General features: G+C 39.7%; 1 protein-coding gene across 32 annotated transcripts in view; it reads left to right on the top strand.

Annotated features, from left to right (window-relative positions):
- CLIP1 (CAP-Gly domain containing linker protein 1) overlaps window positions 1-20,427 on the top strand; it is a 61,932-nt gene that overhangs the window by 39,021 nt on the left and 2,484 nt on the right. For 16 of the 32 annotated variants that reach the window (NM_001396663.1, XM_040648416.2, XM_040648413.2 and 13 more), the window contains 13 exons: window positions 125-182; window positions 416-499; window positions 1,904-2,060; window positions 2,710-2,875; window positions 2,976-3,191; window positions 4,201-6,480; window positions 7,631-7,768; window positions 9,039-9,145; window positions 11,412-11,532; window positions 14,968-15,020; window positions 17,116-17,136; window positions 19,888-20,005; window positions 20,268-20,427. In NM_001396663.1, the coding sequence (NP_001383592.1) occupies window positions 125-182; window positions 416-499; window positions 1,904-2,060; window positions 2,710-2,875; window positions 2,976-3,191; window positions 4,201-6,480; window positions 7,631-7,768; window positions 9,039-9,145; window positions 11,412-11,532; window positions 14,968-15,020; window positions 17,116-17,136; window positions 19,888-20,005; window positions 20,268-20,427 (3,679 nt within the window). Of the gene's footprint in view, window positions 1-124; window positions 183-415; window positions 500-1,903; window positions 2,061-2,709; window positions 2,876-2,975; window positions 3,192-4,200; window positions 6,481-7,630; window positions 7,769-9,038; window positions 9,146-11,411; window positions 11,570-14,967; window positions 15,021-16,830; window positions 17,137-19,887; window positions 20,006-20,267 lie in introns of those variants that run through there. The other 16 variants (NM_001396664.1, XM_015275203.4, XM_015275201.4 and 13 more) reach the window with 6 other exon arrangements.

Raw genomic sequence — 20,427 nt, 5'->3', positions numbered from 1 at the left:
GTTTTCACTCCTATCATAAATAGATACGGTTTGTTTTCTACATGTAGAATACCTAATACAAATTCAGTGGCCAAATTATACTACTAACATCAAATCTTACCTCAGGTTTTTGTCCATTTTTCAGAAAGAAAAATTTACTAGTGCAGTTGATGGAGCAGAAAATGCTCAACGCGCTATGCAAGGTATGTCTGCTGTGAAATAAATGAAAACTAAAAAGCTGTAGAAAACTATACTGCAAAATAAAGTTCTCATGTTCTTTCAAATGTAAACTTGGCAACACAGCGGTTTCAGAAGGCAGGGAAAAAACAGGGTTACTTGCAGTCTGTCCTCTTGAGAGCAGCATATCTTGCAAGTAGGTGGAATTGTTTGCATCTAAGTAGTTACTAACTTTGTCTTTAAAATTTTACTTGCTTAGAAACAATAAACAAACTAAACCAAAAAGAAGAACAGTTTGCACTTATGTCTTCAGAACTGGAACAACTGAAATCTAATTTGACTGGTAAGGAAGAAATGAAATGGAATGTTTTGAAATATGCATCAGCTTTGTGCTTTCTTATGCCTCCTGCTCAGCTTCCCATATCTTACATAGTATGCACTGCTTTCACAAATGCATACACCATCCAAAGAAAGCCTTTTGTGGCATTGCATATAATGACACAACAAAACGACCACTGTATTAAGGAAATAGTGCAGTAAGGCAAAAGATTTCCCAGCTGAGTGTATTCCAAATCAGTAGTTAAATTCCTGCTTTAACATTGCTACAAAATCATGTGATAATGGTCAGGTATCCAACAAAGACTTTGTGACCTGGCAGAAGCATAATTAGTATTCTCCTTTTTAAGGACATCATAAAGACTGCATGTTAGTCTGATCGTCAGCTTCTTCCTATCTCTCACAGGTGGGAGGCTTGCTCTGTCCTTCTAGTTTTTTATCTTAATTTAAAACTGATTTAGAAAGAAATTAGTGACTGTATACTCTGTAAGCAAGTCTTTCAAGGCACTGTTGGGATTCAGGTCATACCAAAGGCTGCTCCTGCCCTTGATGACAGTGCCTGCCCTGTACTGAGTCATTGTGCTGGGCCCCCAGCACAAGAGAGAGATATGGACAGATTGGGTGTGGGGGAGGGCCATGAGGATGATCCAAGTGCTGGAGCAGCTCTGCTCTGAAGAGCTTCAGAAGGCCTTGTAGCAGCTTTCTAGTACCTACAGGGGGGCTATAGGGAAGTTGGGGAGTGATTCGTTAGTGAGTATAGTGATAGGACAAGAGGTAAGAGCTTTAAACTAAAGGAGGATAGGTTTAGATTAGGAAAAAATTCTTCACTGTGAGGGTGGGAGGCACTAGAACAGGTTGTCCAGAGGAGCTGTAGGTGCCCCATCTCTGGAGGTGCTCAAGGCCAGGATGGATGGGGCTGTGGGCAACATGATCTGGTGGCTGGCAGTCTTGCCCATGGCAGAGGGGTTGGAACCTTGATGACCTGTAAGGTCCATTCCAACCCAAACCATTTTGTGATTTCATGACTTTTTTTTACTGTAATTTCATGGTGCTTGCATTGTTTCTTCCTGCTGTGCTGTTGGTGAGGTGTGCATGTCTCTCCTATTATATTGCTTCATTTCTATCTGATACACATAGCATAACTTCTGGTGTCCTGAAGCTAAGTGAATCACTTCTGAAACAAAGATCTCTTAACTAGTTGCTTTACCACTATTTCTAAAGTGTTCTTAACCTTCTGCTACTGCTAACAGTGCAAAGTTCAAACCAATTATAACTTTTAATTTCAGAAGGATAATTCAGATGGTCTATAGTATCAATATAATTTTGTTTATAGTTCTTTATGGTCTTCTATCTAATCTGCGCATACCCTTCCTCTTATGCTTACTATACTGCTAACCTTTGTCTTGCTCAGTGATGGAGACTAAACTGAAGGAGAGAGAAGAGAGAGAACAGCAACTGACTGAAGCTAAAGTCAAACTAGAAAATGATATTGCGGAGATCATGAAGTCATCAGGAGACAGCTCTGCCCAGCTTATGAAAATGAATGATGAGCTACGGTTAAAAGAAAGGTATTCCATCATTTCAAAATGTTTTCACGTTAATTCTTTATTCCTGCATTCCCTGCTTCTCATTTTCTCTTTGCAAATAGCTGAGCATGATAGTCACATTGGGTGTCACATTGATATGACAGGTGAATTTAGTCTATCAGACTTAATTCATCAAAATAGTCTCACAGTTATTTGAAGAGAGTCTTGGTGTTTTTTAGTTTCTACAATTCTATGTGACGCACACTTTTGACAGTCCAGAATAAATGAATGTTTTAAGCATGTACTGTCTCCTGAATTTGCTTCATAATTATTTGGTTACCCCAAAAACTTATTTTATTTGAATACAGAAGAGACTTTGGTTTCTTTTTTGGACCAGCAAGAGAAAATGTAGTATCTTTCAAATAAAAACTATTCTATGCACGATTTATTTTTACGAAACCCCAGGCTGGGCTCGAGTTAAGTGATAGAAGTGTTGCTGTGCACACAAGCAAGTGCTTGTTCCCGCATGTGTACATTTAATTTAGCAGAACTTTCCAATTATGTTACATAATAAAATCTCTTTCTAAATGTTTGGACAGAATATAGGACTTCAACATAATTTGGAGTCTTTTACCCCAGAGTTTGTCATGCTGTCAGCAAAAAGTAATGTTCTTCTATTTGGTCTTTTTAGGCAGTTGGAGCAAATACAACTTGAGCTTACAAAAGCAAATGAAAAGGCTGTTCAGCTTCAGAAAAATGTGGAGCAGACAGCACAGAAAGCTGAGCAGAGTCAGCAAGAAACTCTCAAGACTCATCAAGAAGAGCTGAAAAAAATGCAGGATCAACTAACGGACATGGTAAGAAGCTTAAAAAGCACTAGCTAACTATATGGAGAATAGTTACCATGATGTACCACTGCACCTTTGACTGTGTTCCAACTGTTTTATTTTCTGTTAGAAAAAGCAAATGGAGACCAGTCAAAATCAGTATAAGGATCTTCAGGCAAAGTATGAAAAAGAAACTTCTGAGATGATCACCAAACATGATGCAGATATCAAAGGGTTTAAGCAGAACTTGTTGGATGCAGAAGAGGCACTGAAAGCTGCACAAAAGAAAAATGATGAGTTGGAAACACAGGCTGAGGAGCTGAAAAAGCAAGCAGAGCAGGCTAAAGTATGTATACTTTGTTACTTTGCAAGTAATTTCAAGTTCAAATCTTTGTATTTCAGTGGCTCATTGATTTGTTTTTTTTCCTGGCTTGTCCATTTTATGGTAGTTCATTTGTAGTGTTTGAATTTTTCCACAGTAGGTTAATGTTGATTAGGGAAATGAAGCACACACAACCAGCTGGTTATCATCTCCAGACTGCAAAGGAATCCATGAAGTATGATTCTTTGACATTACCATTTTATGTTCATAGATACTTGATTCAGTACAGTAAGTTAGAGCCAAATATTATTCTCAGTGTTACAAATGCAGGAATTTTAAATAAAGTATGTTGTGAAATACTTCATTTAAAGGTGTTACTCGCTTGAAATTTTGCTCTGTAGTATGATCCTGTGTTATGTGCAGCTATTTGGTATGAATCTTGATTTGAATAATTCACATTTTGTCTCCTGTTTCTTTGGCATTACTGCTTAATTTCATCCCAGATTAGTTAGTGACTGTAATGTTTTATGCTTCAGCAAAATGTTCAGTATATCGACAAATAAGCCAACATTTAGGTACATCACTTACATTGTGTTTTGAATTAAACTGCCTATGGCAATATTTGTCGGGCAGAATCTTGAGGAGAATTAATTACAGAAGGTTACTTTGGGAACTGAAGGCAGTATCTAACGTGCATTTTAACTTAGATTCTGATGAAACCATTCTGTAGCTCTTCTTTCTGAGCAATTTTCATTCAGAAAAGTCATGGAGAGCAATTTAAAACATGATGAGGTTTTGTATGGAGTAGCCTTCAAACCATGATATTTTTAATGTAACCACCAAAATATTTTCTTGAAATATCATTGGTTTTAAACTGTTGTCAACAGTTTAGTTTGCAGAGGGGCTCTGTGCCAGAATATATATATTTTTAAAGCTTAACTCACAGTAGCACTGTTTGCCCTTAATCCACATTTCTCATTTGTCTGCTTGACTTGATTTTTGTTTTCCCTTCTCCCCAACTTTATTTCTTTAGTCCTTAAGCTCTGTGTTAGCATCAGCCAGAAAAGAGATTGAACTAATGTCAGACAAGATGAGGGATTTAATATCAGAAAAAGAGACTCTGGCACAGGAGAGGAATACTCTAAAATTAGAGAAAGAGTCATTGTTATCACAGCATCTAGAGATGGAGTCAAAGATTTTGTTAGTTCAGCAAGACCGAGAAGAGCTTTGGACAAAAAATGAAGAACTTAATTCAGAGAATAAAAAAATTCTAAAGCAGAAAGAAGCAGCTGAGGCCAAAAGTCGTCAGGAGAGCACAGAAAAGGTAGCACTGATTTCTGAGAAAAGCAAATTGCTCTCTGAAATAGAGACAGCCCAGGCAGATCTTCTGAAGATAACTCAAGAAAATGATGCTCTCCGGTCTTCAGAGTCAACCTTGCTCCAACAGTTGAAAGAACTTCAGGCCAACAAAGATGCTGTGGATGTGGCATGTCAGAAACACATCAAGGAACGGGAAGAACTGGAGCATTATCAGAAGCTTTTGGAAGAGAATGATAGAGTCATTAAAGACAAAGATGATGTCATTCAGAGACTGCAAAGTTCTTATGATGACTTGGCTAGAAATCAAAGAGAGCTACTACAAGAAGTGTCAATTCTGACTGCAGAGAGAGATTCAGCCCAAGAAAAAGACTTGGATCTTAAAAGTACACATATAGCCTTAAAAAATGAAATTGACTGTCTGCTGCAGACAAATCGGAGTCTGCAGTCTGAGAAGGAGATGCTCCTCAAAAGCAGAGAAGAGCTGTGTGTGAGTTTGGCCAATACTGCTAATGAAAACCAGGCATTAAAACTGAGAAAAGACGAGATGCAAACAGAACTAGAGACTGAGCGTGAGAAGCTTGAAAAGATGACAAAAGACAATATGGATTTGAAGGCTTCCCTTTCTAGTCTCTCTAATTTTCTTGAGGAAATGAAATCCTCAAGAGAGGCATCTAACTCTGAAAAAATTCATTTGCTTCAAGAGGCTCTTTTTGCATCAGAACAAAGGCTTTTGGCTGAAAGGGAGGAACTTGTAAATGAAAATAAGGCAGTTACTGAAAAGCTCACTAAGGCGACAGCAGATGCTGTGCTTGCTGAGACAGCCTTCACTGAGAAAATAAATGAATTGAACTTGGAAAAAGAATCCGTTTTTTCTAAGTCACTGCAATTTGAAAAGCACAATGAAGCTCTTCTGCGAGAGAAGGATGAGTTGGAGAGAAAATACTCTGAGCTTCTTGATGAGAAGAAGTCTCTTGAAAATGCATTTTCTGATATGAAGAGAGAACAGGAGCTGGACTTCTCAGCCAAGAGACTTCTGGTCCAAGAGAATACCACCCTCAAATATTCCATTGAAGCCCTGGAGGAAGAACTAAAGAAGAAGAATCTAGAAAATCAAGAGCTGATAGCCTGTAGAAGTGACCTTTCAGATCTTCTGAAGGAGGCCCAGGATGCCAGAAGAACATTAGAAAACGAACTGGCTGCTGTATCACATGCCAAGCAGGTCCTGTCATCTTCATTCAATACCTGTTCCTCTGATATAGAAATACTGAACAGAGAGAGGACTGAATTACAAGATAAATGCCAGAAATTAACTGGTGAGGTTGAGAATATGAAAGAAAACTTAACCGTAGAAAAGAAAGCTAGAATATTGGATAAGGAATCCTTTTTGTTGGAACGTATGGAGCTACAAAACAACATTGGTTTCTTAGAGAAGGAGGTGGAAGAGATGAGAGAGAAAAATAAAGAATTCCTGACTGAGAAAGAGCTTCTGGTTCAGGAGAAAGAAAAATCTGAAACTAAACTGGAGGAAGTAATTAAAGAAAAAATGATTCTCTATAAAGAGACAGAGCAGCTGGCATCCAAAATTGAGCAGCTGAAGAGTGACTTTACTTCTCTGTCTGTATCAAAAGCAGAGCTTGAGGACGTGCACAGCTGTGTCTCCGTGATGCTAGATGAACTTCAGCACAAATATGAGGTGACGGAGAAGGAGAAAATGGAGTTAGTTCAGGAAAATGAAAGTCTGCATGCTGAGTGGAAGAGTCTGGTCATCATTAATGAAGAAATACTAAAAGAGAAGGAGAAATTGTCCAAGGAATACTACAAACTGCACGAGAAAGTAGTGGCACTTCTAGAGCAAACTGATGCAGACTTCTCGTGCAGACTGCTGGTTTCTGAGGGAAAACATGAGCTGCTGCTGGAGGAGATGAGCAATCTGGCTTTGAAACTAAGAGAAATAGAGAGACTCCAGGCCCAAACATTTATGCAAAAATTTGAGGTATTGACATACATAAACAATCAAGTATGGTTATACTAATACTGAGCACTAACTCAATGGTTTCCTCTCTGCACTTCATTGCACAATCAGCACTTCACCTCAGTATGAACAGGCTGGAATTTTGTTCTCATTACCTTGGATTTTTTTCAGGTTGTGAGTTGGAAAGACATTTCAATTATAACATTTTTAAATAATTCCCAAATATGGGAGCCTCTGTTGTTGCTGAATGTTGCAAGAAAACAACATCAACTGTGAATAAAAGGAAGTTTTGCTTTCTGAATCTGTTAGGAAAACTGGGCAGTTCCTCTGTCGAAGTACTTTGCAGCTTAAGAGCTGGAGGAGGAGTTGCAACAAACTACAGATCTGAGTTACTCCAAAAGTATAAAACAACGCCCTGCTCCTGTAAATGTCTTCGGATTAAAAAAACAATGCAGGAGAACCATTTAAATTTGCAATATAGGACTTTTAGATGTTGGCAAGCATTGTGCTCTTTTTATTCACAGAAGTGTTTTGTATTCACCACCAACAAATTCTGAGTAGTATTTTGAGTTTTACTTTGGCTTGAAGCCCATAAAATCATTTTCAATGCAAAATGGAATCAAGATATCCTACAAGAATGCATTATGCCTGCCTAGATATTAAAATATACTTATGAATTATTTCATTTTATGAGGGCATAATGAACAACACTAAAACAATGTGATCACTGGCTTTATTTGTTATTTAATTTTTAACTTATCCTCACATTTTTAGCATTTTTTATAATTTCACATTTTCTGAAAATGGAGCAGTCTGTTGGAGGTGAATTTCTACTGAGCTACTACTCCCTAAAGTGTTCAGAAATCTAAGAGCAATCACAGCGGCGGTAAATGGAAATCCAGGTAATTAAAAAGAAGAAACGTGCTTCCTCTGTGGTGACACAGGGATGAGATTCCAATCGATTTCTGCATGGAAGTGAATCTGCCCATGACCACTTATTCTATACTTTATGCAGCTTCAGAATGCAAGTAAATTCCTGTTGAAGTCCGTGTTTAATTGGAAAGCAGCTGGCAAACAGTGGAGCTGTGCATAAAGTACTGTGGTTCCTCTTTCGCTTTCAGATGTCCCACTGCTAATACTTTCTTCCCTTCCATCCCCCCTTTATACATAGGCCGACAAAAGAGCAGAAGAAGTTTTACAGACCATGGAGAAGGTGACCAAAGAGAAGGATGCCATTCACCAAGAAAAGATTGAAACTTTGGCATCCTTGGAGAACTCGAGACAGACAAACGAGAAGCTGCAGAATGAAGTAATCATATTTAAATGCTTTTATATGAAAAGTATTTCCTAGCTTGTTAGTGATTTGGACCTTTCTCGCAGTGTCTATGTAGTATATGAAATCTGTGTTCTAGGCTTTGGTCACTTTCTGGTATGAAACACAACTCAAACTGATGCTTTGGTTCCCTGAGGTTGTGTCAGGTGTGGCCTCACACTGCAGTGAAGTGTACTGCACAGAAGCACGAGCACAGCTGTCCCAAAGAACTTATAGTCCAACAAGTACAGCATTTCTCTAAGCACATGTTTTTCAGTCTGTGCGCTGCCACTTTGTCATACGTCAGGGTTCGAAGGCAGGGAGAATGTCCTCACTAATCCCCTCTGCACTCTTTGGCCCCAGAATATCTACATCTAACATCCAACGGGCAGCTTTTCTGCAGATGTGAAACACTCTGTGGCCTCTTTTTGATCATCGTGTCATCTTGTGCAGCTCTCTGAATAATGGGTAGTGGACAGCTGGGTTAACCTAAGTGTCACAGCTTGTTCAGAAACAGTAATGTTTTCCAAGGAAATCTGATGGCTCGAGAATTAAAAGCAGTGACGTTAATAATGGCAGGAGTTCCTTTTGGGATTAAAAAAAAAAAAAGGAAAATCAAGCACAGGGTCCCGTAATGCCATGAGAGTGGCTGAAGATTATCTGTTATGTAATATAATGTGTCGGTGAATGCAAACAAATAAGGTTCACAAGGCTGTGGGATTTCACTGGTAAATGCAAGCTCAGTAAATAGATAAGCAACAATCTGACCTGTGCAACAAGATCTCTGGGAGGAATTGATTTCTTATGGTTGCAAGCACAACATTCAGCCTTCTGTTTCTCAGAAATTAAGGTATGGTAAAGGAGAACTTCTTATTAGTTACTTTAGAGGAATAAATATCAAAGGGAAGAGCTAATTTCAACAGGGAGTATTGAGTTATTAAAAAAAAAATGCTTTGAGATGCATAGCATTTAAAATGGAGGTACTTGGGAGCTTTACCTTTTATACCAGGGTCTATACATCAGATTACTGTAAGCTGCTCTGAAGAGGAGATTGAATTCTTTGTGCTCTGGACTTGAATTCAGAAGGGCTCAACCTGTTCTGTTGGACAAATGCTTCTCAGTACAAATGGTCTGAATTAATTTAATGAACAAAAATGACAAAAAGGAACAGCTCAGCTCAGGCCTCTATCTTCCTGAATACTTTTCCAAGTGATGCACTTGAGGACAGCATAGTTCATTTGTGTAATTAGTATTTTTCCTCTTTAAGTTGGACATGCTTAAACAAAACAACTTGAAAAATGAAGAGGAACTCACTAAATCAAAGGAGCTTCTGAACCTGGAGAACAAGAAAGTGGAAGAGCTTAAAAAAGAATTGTAAGTATTTCGGTGTACGTTTGTTAAACCATTACTAATTCAGTACTTCTCTGGTATCCTTATTTATAAAGCAGATGTTTAATCAAAATTAGATGCTGGTTTGATATGCATATAGCTTGAAATCGGAATTTTGCTCCTGAATTTCTAAATGTTATGAACAAATCCTTCATTCAAGCTTTGAAATGATTTGTTTGTTGAAGGAGGTATCTCGTTCTGCCACCTGAGGGCACTAAATTATTTTAAAAGCTTAATTGTAATCAAATCCAAACAGTATTTCCTTGTAAGTATACTTGGAGCATCAAGTAGTTTTAAGAGGCGTTGTGTATAGAAAATTGGGTTCTGCTTTTATTTCTCATAATAACCATATCCAGTTTACTTCACTTGCAACACTGTGCTCTTATTTTCTAACTGGTATCATACAAAGGCCACACGTATAAATATGTAAAATTAGAGTTGATCACTTATCGTTTGAGAAACTATTGCTTATGTACTGTAATGTGTAGCATTGTACACAAAGTAACTGCAAAGCATCTGGCTCAGAGTAATTTGTGTGTGCAGTGTTATTGTACCAAAGCTGTGAGTGTGCTGCTGTGAATAAAGTCCAGCCATGCTGTTAGTGCTGTCCAGGAGCTGCAGGTCCCGCAGCTCTGAGATGTTGTGTGTGAAATCACACGTCTGCATTCCTGCCTGCACACTGAGAGCTGGGATGTAGAATCTGGACTGATAGATAAGAGCATCTATAATTAATTATTGTTATTAGTTCCACAAGTCATTTTGTGACAGCTCTCACCACTGCTCCGAGGTCACTGCAGGACACAAAGGAAATCGGCACACAGAATGAATCCTTAGTTTTTCTATGTGTGACCATTCTTAACTTGCTTTTAAAAACCTGCCTGAATAGAGAGCAACCCCGCAGAAGAAAGGTGGGATTTCGTTCTGCAGTTCCTGCCTGCCTCCACGCTCGTGGGAAATGCCAAAGCAAAACAATCATTTCTAGACCAGCTGCTGTAATGCTGGGGCAGCGTGGGGCTAGCAGACTGATTTCATGGAAAGGCAAAATATATTAGACTGTAATTTTTTCAAGAGAAAACTGGTTTGAACAAACAGTCTTGGTTACAAACAGGTGTGCTCCTGCATCAGCAACTATCTGCATACCAAGATCATTTGGATCAGCATTCAGCGAGGAGAGCCAGCCAGCTTAATCCAAGTCTGGGTGGCTTGAAAACTGGTCAAGAAGTAGAAAAGTAAAACTTGGTGTAGCTGGAGATCAGGGGTTGAAGAAATGGTTGGAAAATCTTAAGTCATATTACATGCTAAATTCTAAAGATAAATCAGACTTCCTTTTGTTTAACTGTGCCCAATAACAGCCCGTGGAGTTCCTCTGTTTTGAAGTGCTTGAGTAAGGTTCTGACTGCTGGGTTCTCCTGCCTCCCACAGCCACACAAGTATTTTTAATATTCCGGTCAGGGTTTAAGTCTGTAATATTGGCACATAGGAGACTGAGACTCCTTTTTATGAAAACAAAACACGGTCATAGAAGTTCCCATTCAGTGAAGTTAAGCGTACTTTTTTCATTTGTTTTCAGACATACTCAAACATTCTAAGGGCTCAGGTTGGTCACTTGTCTCCCAGGCAGGCGAAAACGAATCAAAAATAAACTTACTTTAAGGAAACAGCATGTATTAATAGCTAATTAATAGCAAAATGAAACCTGCAAATACGCTTCAGCTTTTGCTTTGTTGTTTGGTTTCGTACCTGCAGAATAACAAGAACGGAGCAGCTGACCGCACACCTCACACACAGTCGGTAGTTTGGGTGGCAGACCTGCAGGGAGTGCTGACAGACCCTGAGCTGCTTTCGATTTTAAAAACAGTTCTCACGCTTTAACTGCAGAGCGCTCAGCCGCGTTCGTTTCTGAGCATGTCTGGGCTGTGCAGCTCACCAGCAGCCCCTGTGAGGGATGTTCCCATATCCAAGTGCTTGACAACCACTGGAAATGTGCAGAACGAGCAGACTGAATTTTCCCTGCATTTCCTTGAGTGTCTGATGCATTTAAAGGAGAAGGAAGCGGTCGGTTTGTGCTGCTGCCTCTTTTCAGGGTTAAACCTATCCGTGTGCAGCAAGGTACGGCTCGTCACCTTTATTATCAGTCCCAGCAGACACGTGACCTAGATGTATTTTTCCAAGCTGTGAAGCTGATTCTCTCCCACAGTTTTTTCTTGCCTCCCTCGTTCCTATGGTAACAATGCACTCTCTGTCCTCGCAGCGAAGCGCTGAAGCTGGCAGCTGCTCAGAAGTCCCAGCAGCTTGCAGCTTTGCAAGAGGAGAACGTGAAACTTGCCGAGGAGCTGGGCAGAAGCAGGGACGAAGTCACAAGTCATCAGAAGGTAGAGTGGCTGGAACGTTTCCTGCTCTGTGGTGAAGGTGTGGTACATGCTGTTTCCACTGATGTCTGGGTGACGTTGCACTGTGCATGCTTGTGATTGAAAGATGAGTTGTTCTGAGAATGTTTTAAAATAAATTTGGAAACCACCTGCACTGGGAGGTTAGTACTGCAGGCTAACAGAAGGTTGTGTAACCTACAGAGGATACTTAGGAGGCTCGGAAATAAGCATAAGTTAAATATGATTTAGCCAAATGTATTAACAGACACTTTCTATTTCTGTCAGGAGTAGTTTCATTATACAACTATGAAATCTAGATCTAAGCAGTACTAAGGAAATCTAGCTATTTAATTCTTCTCCTTATTCCTGCTCTCCTTTCCCAAGAAAAAGAAGAATATTTAGAATGTCTTTCAGAATACTATTTAAAACTACTTGTTTGGAGTCTATAAAAAGCACTGTGCATGTATATGCTTACTTAGACATGATACTGTGCATGTACGTCAACAGTGCTGCAGTCAGGTGTTGGGTACCGGAGGACGAGAATTGATGTGAGGTTGTTGGTTTTTTTGTTATAGTTTATAGGAAAAAAACAATGTTGTTTTTTTTTTTTTAATATTACACTTGGACACATTGGAATCTTAAAGTATGGGCTTAGTTACACAGCTTATAACACTGGTACTTGCCAGAGAGATATTAGATTTGCATCCATTACACATGGTGATTTCATTTCTTGTGGAGCATTTCTCGTGATAACACCATGAAGGCGTCTAAGGAACATCTAGATTAAAAGCAAGAGTGGAGCATGGCTTTGTGTGCTGGTTTTCTGAGAGAGCTCGTCTGCAGAAATGGGTATGCCTGCTCTCAGTGGCAGTGGAGGAGATGTCTTCCATCCTGTTACACAGGCTAACACTTTTGAAGCCAAGAGGCTGGCTTTTCCCCCAAGGAGCCTAACCTGCTTTGAAATACTGAGGATGAGTAACTACAGATCTAGCAAGTTTCTAAATCCTTTTGGCCGCTGCTAGGAGTAATGCATGAGCTTCTTCATCCTGAAGAGCCTTTGGAGATGATTAACCTGAGTCCCAGACGTGTGGGCTCAGCCACTGACTCATGATGCATCTGAGTAGTGAAGTGATAACAGAATGCTGTCATCCTAAACAGCCAGTGGGAGCTCTGCTCCCCACTCCCACGTGTTTTCTTAAATTATTTCAGAATCTTTGAGGCAACCTGTTATTTTCAGAAAGAGTTGTAACTTGAAAAGGAGTCAGTGACATCGGTCAAATCTTTCTGCCTCTCCTAAATAGCCAGTCAGAAAGTCCCTGAAGGAAGGGGCCCTTCAGCCCACAAGGCCTTGGTTGTTCCAGGGAATTTTGCCATGGCAAAAGGAACAAAGGCAAAATAGTGTCATGTAGAATGCAGGTTCTCTTCCAGGTGTTACACAATGAGCTCAGTATTGTTCAATTCTTATTGATGAGATGTGCAGCGTATCTGCCCAGAACTGTTATATCTCTTGGTTCCTTGAGTGGAAGACAGATAAGCTCCTAGAGAGCATTCTCTGGAGCACATAAAGTACTAACCGGTGCTAACCATCCTTTTCAGTCTGATGGAGACCTGCTGTTAGCCTTGGGAGTGCAACTTTTTTCATGTTCCCTTTTGATCTGCGCTAAACCTAAACTTAAAGCCAACTTGTTCTGCCTTTGACTCAACCAGGTTCTTGAGGATTCTAGCACTGATAGCCCTTTCTCAGGTTAGCACGATCACAGTGATTCTACAACTCTTATATTCTGAACGCACACTGTATTTAGGCACCAAGTTTCAGCACTGTTTGGACTTTTTTGCTTCAAGCTGTCCATGGGGACTGAAAGAATGTTGCTATGAAGAACTGCTCAATTGGGTTTAAGAGAATGAGTGCTGATGCTGAGAAAGAAGATGTCTTAGAGCAGCACTGCTTGCGCAGTTTTCAGCAGATGCTGAAAAACTGGACAATGGGGAGGAAAGCACAATGTAGCAGTGCTTTAGTCTGAGTTTCTGTGCATGTCTATTAAAATGCAGTAAGAAAGATAGCAAGCATATGTTTTAAGTATTTTGAGCAGTCACTATGGTAACTATAAATTCTAAGTGTGCTGCTAGTCAATTGGGTTAGTGAATCTGTGGCTGCATGTGACACACTTTGCAAAATTAATGAATACTCTTTCATGAATGATTTATCCTGACATCTAAAGGTTAAAGTGCCTAAAGATGCTGAGGGGTGGTTTTTTATATCGATTCATAAATAATTAGCTGTGTGTAATTAGTTAAAGATTCCTGGTCAGATAGATTCTGAGCTTGGGGAGCTTTTCTGGCTTCAGAGTATTTGCTGTGGCATTTCAGGAGCTTCAGACTAGCCCAGGCATTTTAATTTCACTGGGAAACTGTAGAAACATCTATCAGCTGAGCTGCACCATCTTTTGTTAAAGGTACATGAGAAGTCTGCTCCGAAGCAAGAGAGAGAGCAGACTTAGCATCTTGCTGTCCTTTACTTGCCTCTGACATCCACTTCTGTCTTGTTCTACACAAAAATCTATCATCTCTCCACAGCCAACCAGGAAAATAAAAAGGATGAGGGATGTAAGGTTTGTACTCGGAGTCTTGGGGCATCTCACAAGCATTGAAGGCTATTCTGAGATGAATGGGCACTGAGCGAGCAGAAAGGAGAGAAAAGAGAAGGAGTGGTGGGCAAAAAAGAATGACCTTAAAAGCACTTAATTCTAACATTCTCAGAAGTTTCAGTTACTTCAGTGTGTTGGGGCTTTGTGGTTTTGATGTGGTTGCTACATGTGGTTGGTGGTTTTTTGTTTATTTGCTTGTTGTGTGTGCCTGTCCCAGGGACACTTTTCAGTGGAAGTTGTTGCTGGTTCTGAGGGCCCTGCAGAGTCACAGGTTTGGGATGCAGTAATAGACACCAGACAACAGCTTTAGGGATAAATAATTCATCTCTGTACAGTGGTACAGAAACCAGTACAGATCAGTAGTATAATTATCCAGGCTGTTACAATAGCAAATCCAGGGATTCGATAGTACAATTATCCAGGCCAAAAGGACAGCAAATCCAGTGATTCATCAATACAGAGTGAAACTTAACAGCTGGGAACACAAACACCTACAGTTCTCTGTGGTGTGCGTGGGGCCAAGAGGTGTTCTGTTGCTGTGCTTCACACCTCTTGTGTGCACAGGGCCTCAAAACAGCTTAAAGCAGTAATAGCCCCTCACCAGCTAACACTGACCACTAAATGATCTGTATCTGTGTGTCTGCATCGTCCTAGAAGAAAATCAGTCACTGTAAGGGTGTGTGCACTCTGTAGCCTCTCCCATGTTGTTTTTTGAACATGATATTCTGGTATATTACCATAAGGACATAACCCTTCATGTATTAACTGTGGGCTTTTTGTGTTTGTGTTTTAGCTGGAAGAGGAGAGATCAGTACTCAATAACCAGTTACTAGAGATGAAAAAGAGGTAAGGTTTTTTTTCTGATACTTGTAACTGTACAGTCCTACAGAAAACTTGGCAAAACATTATACCGAAAAAAAGCCAAGAAAAAGCGTATTGAGGTTATTATGCAGCCTGGGCTTACAGATCTTGTCTTCCACATTCCTTTATAGAAAAGGAGATGAAAGTGTAATTATTAATATAAGAAAAGATAAGAAAAGAAGCAGTAGTTACCATTTCCTCTTTAGTTTGTTCATCTTTAGTCCTCTTTAGATTGTTCATCAGTCTGATAAGTATCCTGGGTACAGATCCTCACCACTCAGGTTCTTAAGGAGGAAAAATGCAGAGATGATAAGGATTAATATTAAAATAAATAAATAAAGGCTGTTATTCAGCCTTTGTTGGATTGTTTTGGGATATGAATCTCACTGTATCTGTAGTTATTGCAGTTCATTCAGCACTGCTATTAAATACCAGGAGATTTGTCCTGGGTGTCTGGGGCATCCATTTGTAAACTGCTGTTCAGTCAATGGTCCCAAGTTACAAAACATACCATCTTCCTGCTGTTAATAGGGAAAGCTAATTGGCTGTGCACCACAGTGTGTTTAGAAAACTGTCATCTTTTCAAAAGTAATTATATAAATTCTTAGGAAAAGGGGCAGATCTCCGTGACACCAAATGCGTTCCAAGAAAAACAAACAAGACTCTGTTACAATTTCCTGCCCTAACAACACTACAGCTTTCATGTACATCCTTGGCTACTCAGTATATATACAGAGTCTGTTTTTATTCCCTAATAATCTGTTCTTTGGTGGAAGGTGATTCATGCTCTGTTACATCTCACCCTTCTTTTAAAGGACATTATGCACATAGGATATTACACAAGCTAAAGTCTTCTTAGAGAATGCGACAGTTCTGTTAGTCATTATACAGATGGACAAGGCAGCAGCTGAAGTTCCAGCTTTAAGCAGCCTCGTGAATTGGATCGCAGGGTCTTTAGCTGTGTATAATAGCATAAGTGCCATTTATACATGTTAAATACAAATGCTAGAGTAAGCTATAGAGAGCAAGATGTATGGCTCTGATTTTCCTTCTCCCAAGTTAGATCTGTCGTGTCTGCACCACACATATACCCAGCAGTTAATTTTGTACCTGTTTTTACTCTGTGTGAACTGCCTGAAATAGCTGACATGAATAGGAAATTGTTACAGAGAATGTTAACATTACTTTCAGGGTTGTCAGGTCCATCTACCTTCGCTCACCTTTGGTTACAATGGGATGCCCAAGTTATCTCTTCGGTGTTGAATAAACTCCAATACAAAAGATAAAACAAGAAGTAAGTCAGAGTCATTGAAGCTAACTGTAGACCACGAGGGGTTAAAAATGGAAGCATATGGTCTTATTTGCCAACAAAAGCAGGCTGAATGAAGAACTAATTAAACAAAAAAAGCATGTCTCTAAGTTCCTGCATTGCACTGAAGCTGGTGTTGAGCAGTGATTTCTTCCTTTTGTCTTAAGAATCTGAAATACTGAAACAGAGACATCTGCTTAACTCAGTTAGGTCAGATCTCCAGCAGTAGCTTTCCCACCTTCTTTCCATTCCACCCACAGGAGTTTAGCAACTGCCTATGAAACAGTTCAGCTAACAGTGACAGGAGATCAGTAGTTATGGATCTGTTGGGGTTCTGTGTTACTTCAGTTCATTAGGGTCGTTGTGGGTTGCTAACTGTCTTACTGTCTTTGAGCTTGCGCTATTTATCGATACTCATTTCATTCCTCTCTCTTCCCTTTCCTACCCTTGCTTCCTTTGCTATATCTGTGTGTCTTTAATGGTAAGACTCAAGAAAGTCTATCCACGTTATAATAAATAACTTTTTTTTTTTTTAAGTATAGCTGTTGTACATATTTTGGCTGCCTTTGTCCCTTGGTGTCTTGCTTTTGTTTTGTAAAATACTCAGCTATATATATATATATATATGTATAAATATATATAAAGTCTATATTTTTTACCAAAAAAAAAAAAAAAAGCCCATGGGTGTGCAAATTTAGTTCTTCCTTATAGTACTGGCTTTTCTATTCCATGTTTCTAACGTTTGGTTCTTGTTATCTTGCATTTTTAAAGCTTGCCCAGTAACACTTTAAGGTACCTGCTTCATTCTTAGAATGTCTGATTTCTGTAGTAAGGGAAGAATCTGGGTGATGGGCTTTTTTCCAACTTAAAGAAAAAAATAACAACAACAAAAAAAACCTGTCTGTCTCCAATGACTTTTACTCACTGCTCAGAATACATTTTAACCTCCTCTTGAAAGTGAAATTTTAAATTGGCACGTGAAGTGACAGGTTTTTTTTAAATCCCTACTGGCAAGCAGATATTTTGGATGTGGACTTCCAGGGAAGAAGTTTAAGTTCACTGCCTCCATTTTCCTTTTATTGAATGTATCGCCTCTCATATGAATCACAGTGCAAACAGTGCCGGAGCTGAGGGTATGAGTGGGGCAGGCTCTCTGCTGATGCTGGAAGTGAACTGTGATCCCCACTTAGGCATAAGCAATTAGTGAGATCTACCTACTGTATTTGTGGGTTATCCAGTCTGCATCTTAGAGGGCCTCTAACCAGAGGTGTAAAGGATTGTTTCTGCGAACACTGCTCTGTAAAGGAAAAAAACAATGCTGTAATACGAGCACCTTTCCCCCCACCTCTTGTTTTCTTTCCTCTGTCCCTCTCTTATTTCTTTCCCCTTGTGTTACACTATTCTCAACTCCTATATATAAATATATATTTATATGCTTACAAACTGTTTACCTTTTCCAACCACCTGAATTCCTGTGCTTCCTTTTTACAAGGCCAACAAATGGCAATCCACCGTATTTGTACAGAAAGCGTATGTCTGGCCTTCATCTCTAAGATGAGGATCTGACCAAGCAGCGGAAACAGTGGCTTAATAGCAAGTTCCTGAGCATGAGATGAGTCACTGGGGTTTCCATCTGCCTTGTAATGCAGTGTGCAGAGCAAAAGGAAAACCTGGGCAGTGTCAGGTAGGAGAGAGCTGAGGAGCATCCTGCAGATGTTCTTTCCCAGTGCAGCTCTGTGGATTGCAGAGGGCAGCAGTATCCTGGACATTTGCGGGATGTTACTTTCCCATACCCCTGGCATTTAAAAACATGGGTTAGGCTAGAGCGTGTGAGTAATGCTACTGAAGAACACTGAGATTGTCATGCTTTTAGTGTTCCGTCGAATCAGACGTGATGAAGGATAATGCTTCATCAGGGTTCAAAAGGGTAATGAGGAGGTCTGCTAAATGCCACTGCCCTTTTTGTTAACAGGAGTACAACTTGTATTCAAGGCAAGATTGTGCAGTCTGCAACTTGTTGTGTTTCTCTTTATATCAATTCTCTCATTGTAAAAATATACCAAAATCAACCTTTGGGTTCTTTTTTGGTATCTGCTTCAGCTTTTCTAAACCCCAGATTCTCCACTTGCTGCTTCTTTTCTGAGTATAACCTTAACAATGAAAGAATTACATTAACTGTGCTCTCCGTGTTGAGTTTCCCATTTTATATAGTCGGTGAGATTTACTGTATTTCATGCTCTGGGTATCATGGCTCTCACTAACCGTAGATACTGTGGATATAAAGAATTTCAGTTTGGACCTGTCAGCTATCCCCTGCCTGCAGCATATTGTCCCACGGGGATATGTGCTGCTCTTTGTCCCTTCAGCACAGGGAGCATAGTTTTGTATACTTACTGAAATTAAATCTCTGTGCTGTGTGGTCTCTGTGGGTGCGTGTTCTGGCAGCTTAGTTCTCATCAGCTCTCTCAGAGCTTGGACGAAGAGAAGTAGCTAACTTGTGAGCAGTGAGACCACGACTGTCTGAACAGAGATGTCTGCAGTCACACAGAGAACTGGCTTTGTCTTTAGGGGCCTGGAGAGTTGACAGTCAGCTACCAGGCACTGGTGGTGCTTTCAGAAGCAGATTTCTCCTTTAAATAAGTAAACAGAGATTGTGGAGTAGCAAGAAATGGGTTGGTTTTTTGTTTTTGTTTTGTGGCCTTTTTTTGTTTTGGTTTTATTCTTTTAAACAAAAACCTGTTTAGTTGTACAGAACTTCTATAGCAAAAGCCCTTCCATCAGAGTACAGCTGCTCTTCAGGGTGTATCCTGTGACTTTCAGGGAGACCTGCTCGCATTAGTGTGTGAACATCACTGCGGTGATGCCTTAAGGACACGAGCAGGGTAGGAAATGTGGGCAGAAGTTCTCTCTCTTCCTCATTAGATAACTGAAAAAGCTGGGAAGCCAAGACATACGTACATGGAAAGGGTTCATGCCTGCTTGGGAGGATTTCTTTTTAAAACCTTTCATGAAGTAAAACAAATCCCACGTGGATTTCTGTGAAACAGGAGTTGTTAAAAGCCTAGAAATACTCGAATTATCTGTTTCGGGAAATAATGTTATTGAAATTAGTGAGGACCATCTGATATTTCCAGCATCATCAATGCTTTGCATGACAACTTGTATAATGAGCTTTGCATGCATGTTTTGTTGCTTGTTAATAATTTTCAAGAAGTGACAAAACTCCGCTGTTAGGTTTGGTGGAACACTGCACAACTTGTTTGTTTATCTCCCCAGTCTGTTAACTCCTTTCTTTAAATTCAATGGGATACGATGATATGCAGATTCTGGCATGTGCTACCTAGGTAAACTTCTTGTTTTGTTCCCAAAGTTGTGACATCTGACATATTTGTACAGATACAAAATCTTAGTTACGTACAGAACTGATCTTTGCTTTTAAGAACAACTTCTTATGGCATCCTAATACTTGGAATTAAATTTCTTTAGGCAACAACATTAACTTATTCTTGAGATGATTCCTGGTTGTGTTTGGTTTCCTTCTAGAGAATCAACATTAAAAAAAGAAATTGATGAAGAGAGAGCATCTTTACAAAAATCCATCAGTGATACTAGTGCCTTGATCACACAGAAAGATGAAGAACTGGAAAAACTCAGAAATGAGGTAAGTGAGGAAAAGCAGGAAAAATCCCATGGAAAAGCCCATGGCTAGCAGTGTCTGACTTGTAACTGAAGAGTTGGCTGATTTACTTTACTTCCTTAACTTAGTATAGTTAAACCTTAGAATTAACTCTTTGGATGTCTATGCATGCCCAGTTAGGTGAATGCTGGCCTGTGTTTGTGGTGGCAGTTTAGCACTTTGCATGTTGCCTTTGTGCTTCCATTTCATTCTGGAAGACCTAAACATTCTCAAATAACTGTTACAGATCACGGTGCTCCGTGGAGAAAATGCTTCTGCAAAAACCTTACAGTCAGTGGTTAAGACATTGGAGTCTGATAAGTTGAAACTTGAGGAAAAGGTGAAGAACTTGGAGCAAAAACTCAAGGCAAAAAGCGAACAGCCATTAACTGTAACCAGCCCCTCAG

Source organism: Gallus gallus, chromosome 15 (genome assembly GCF_016699485.2).
Source record: "Gallus gallus isolate bGalGal1 chromosome 15, bGalGal1.mat.broiler.GRCg7b, whole genome shotgun sequence".
NCBI lineage: Eukaryota > Metazoa > Chordata > Aves > Galliformes > Phasianidae > Gallus > Gallus gallus.
This window is presented reverse-complemented; position numbering and strand designations above follow the sequence as displayed.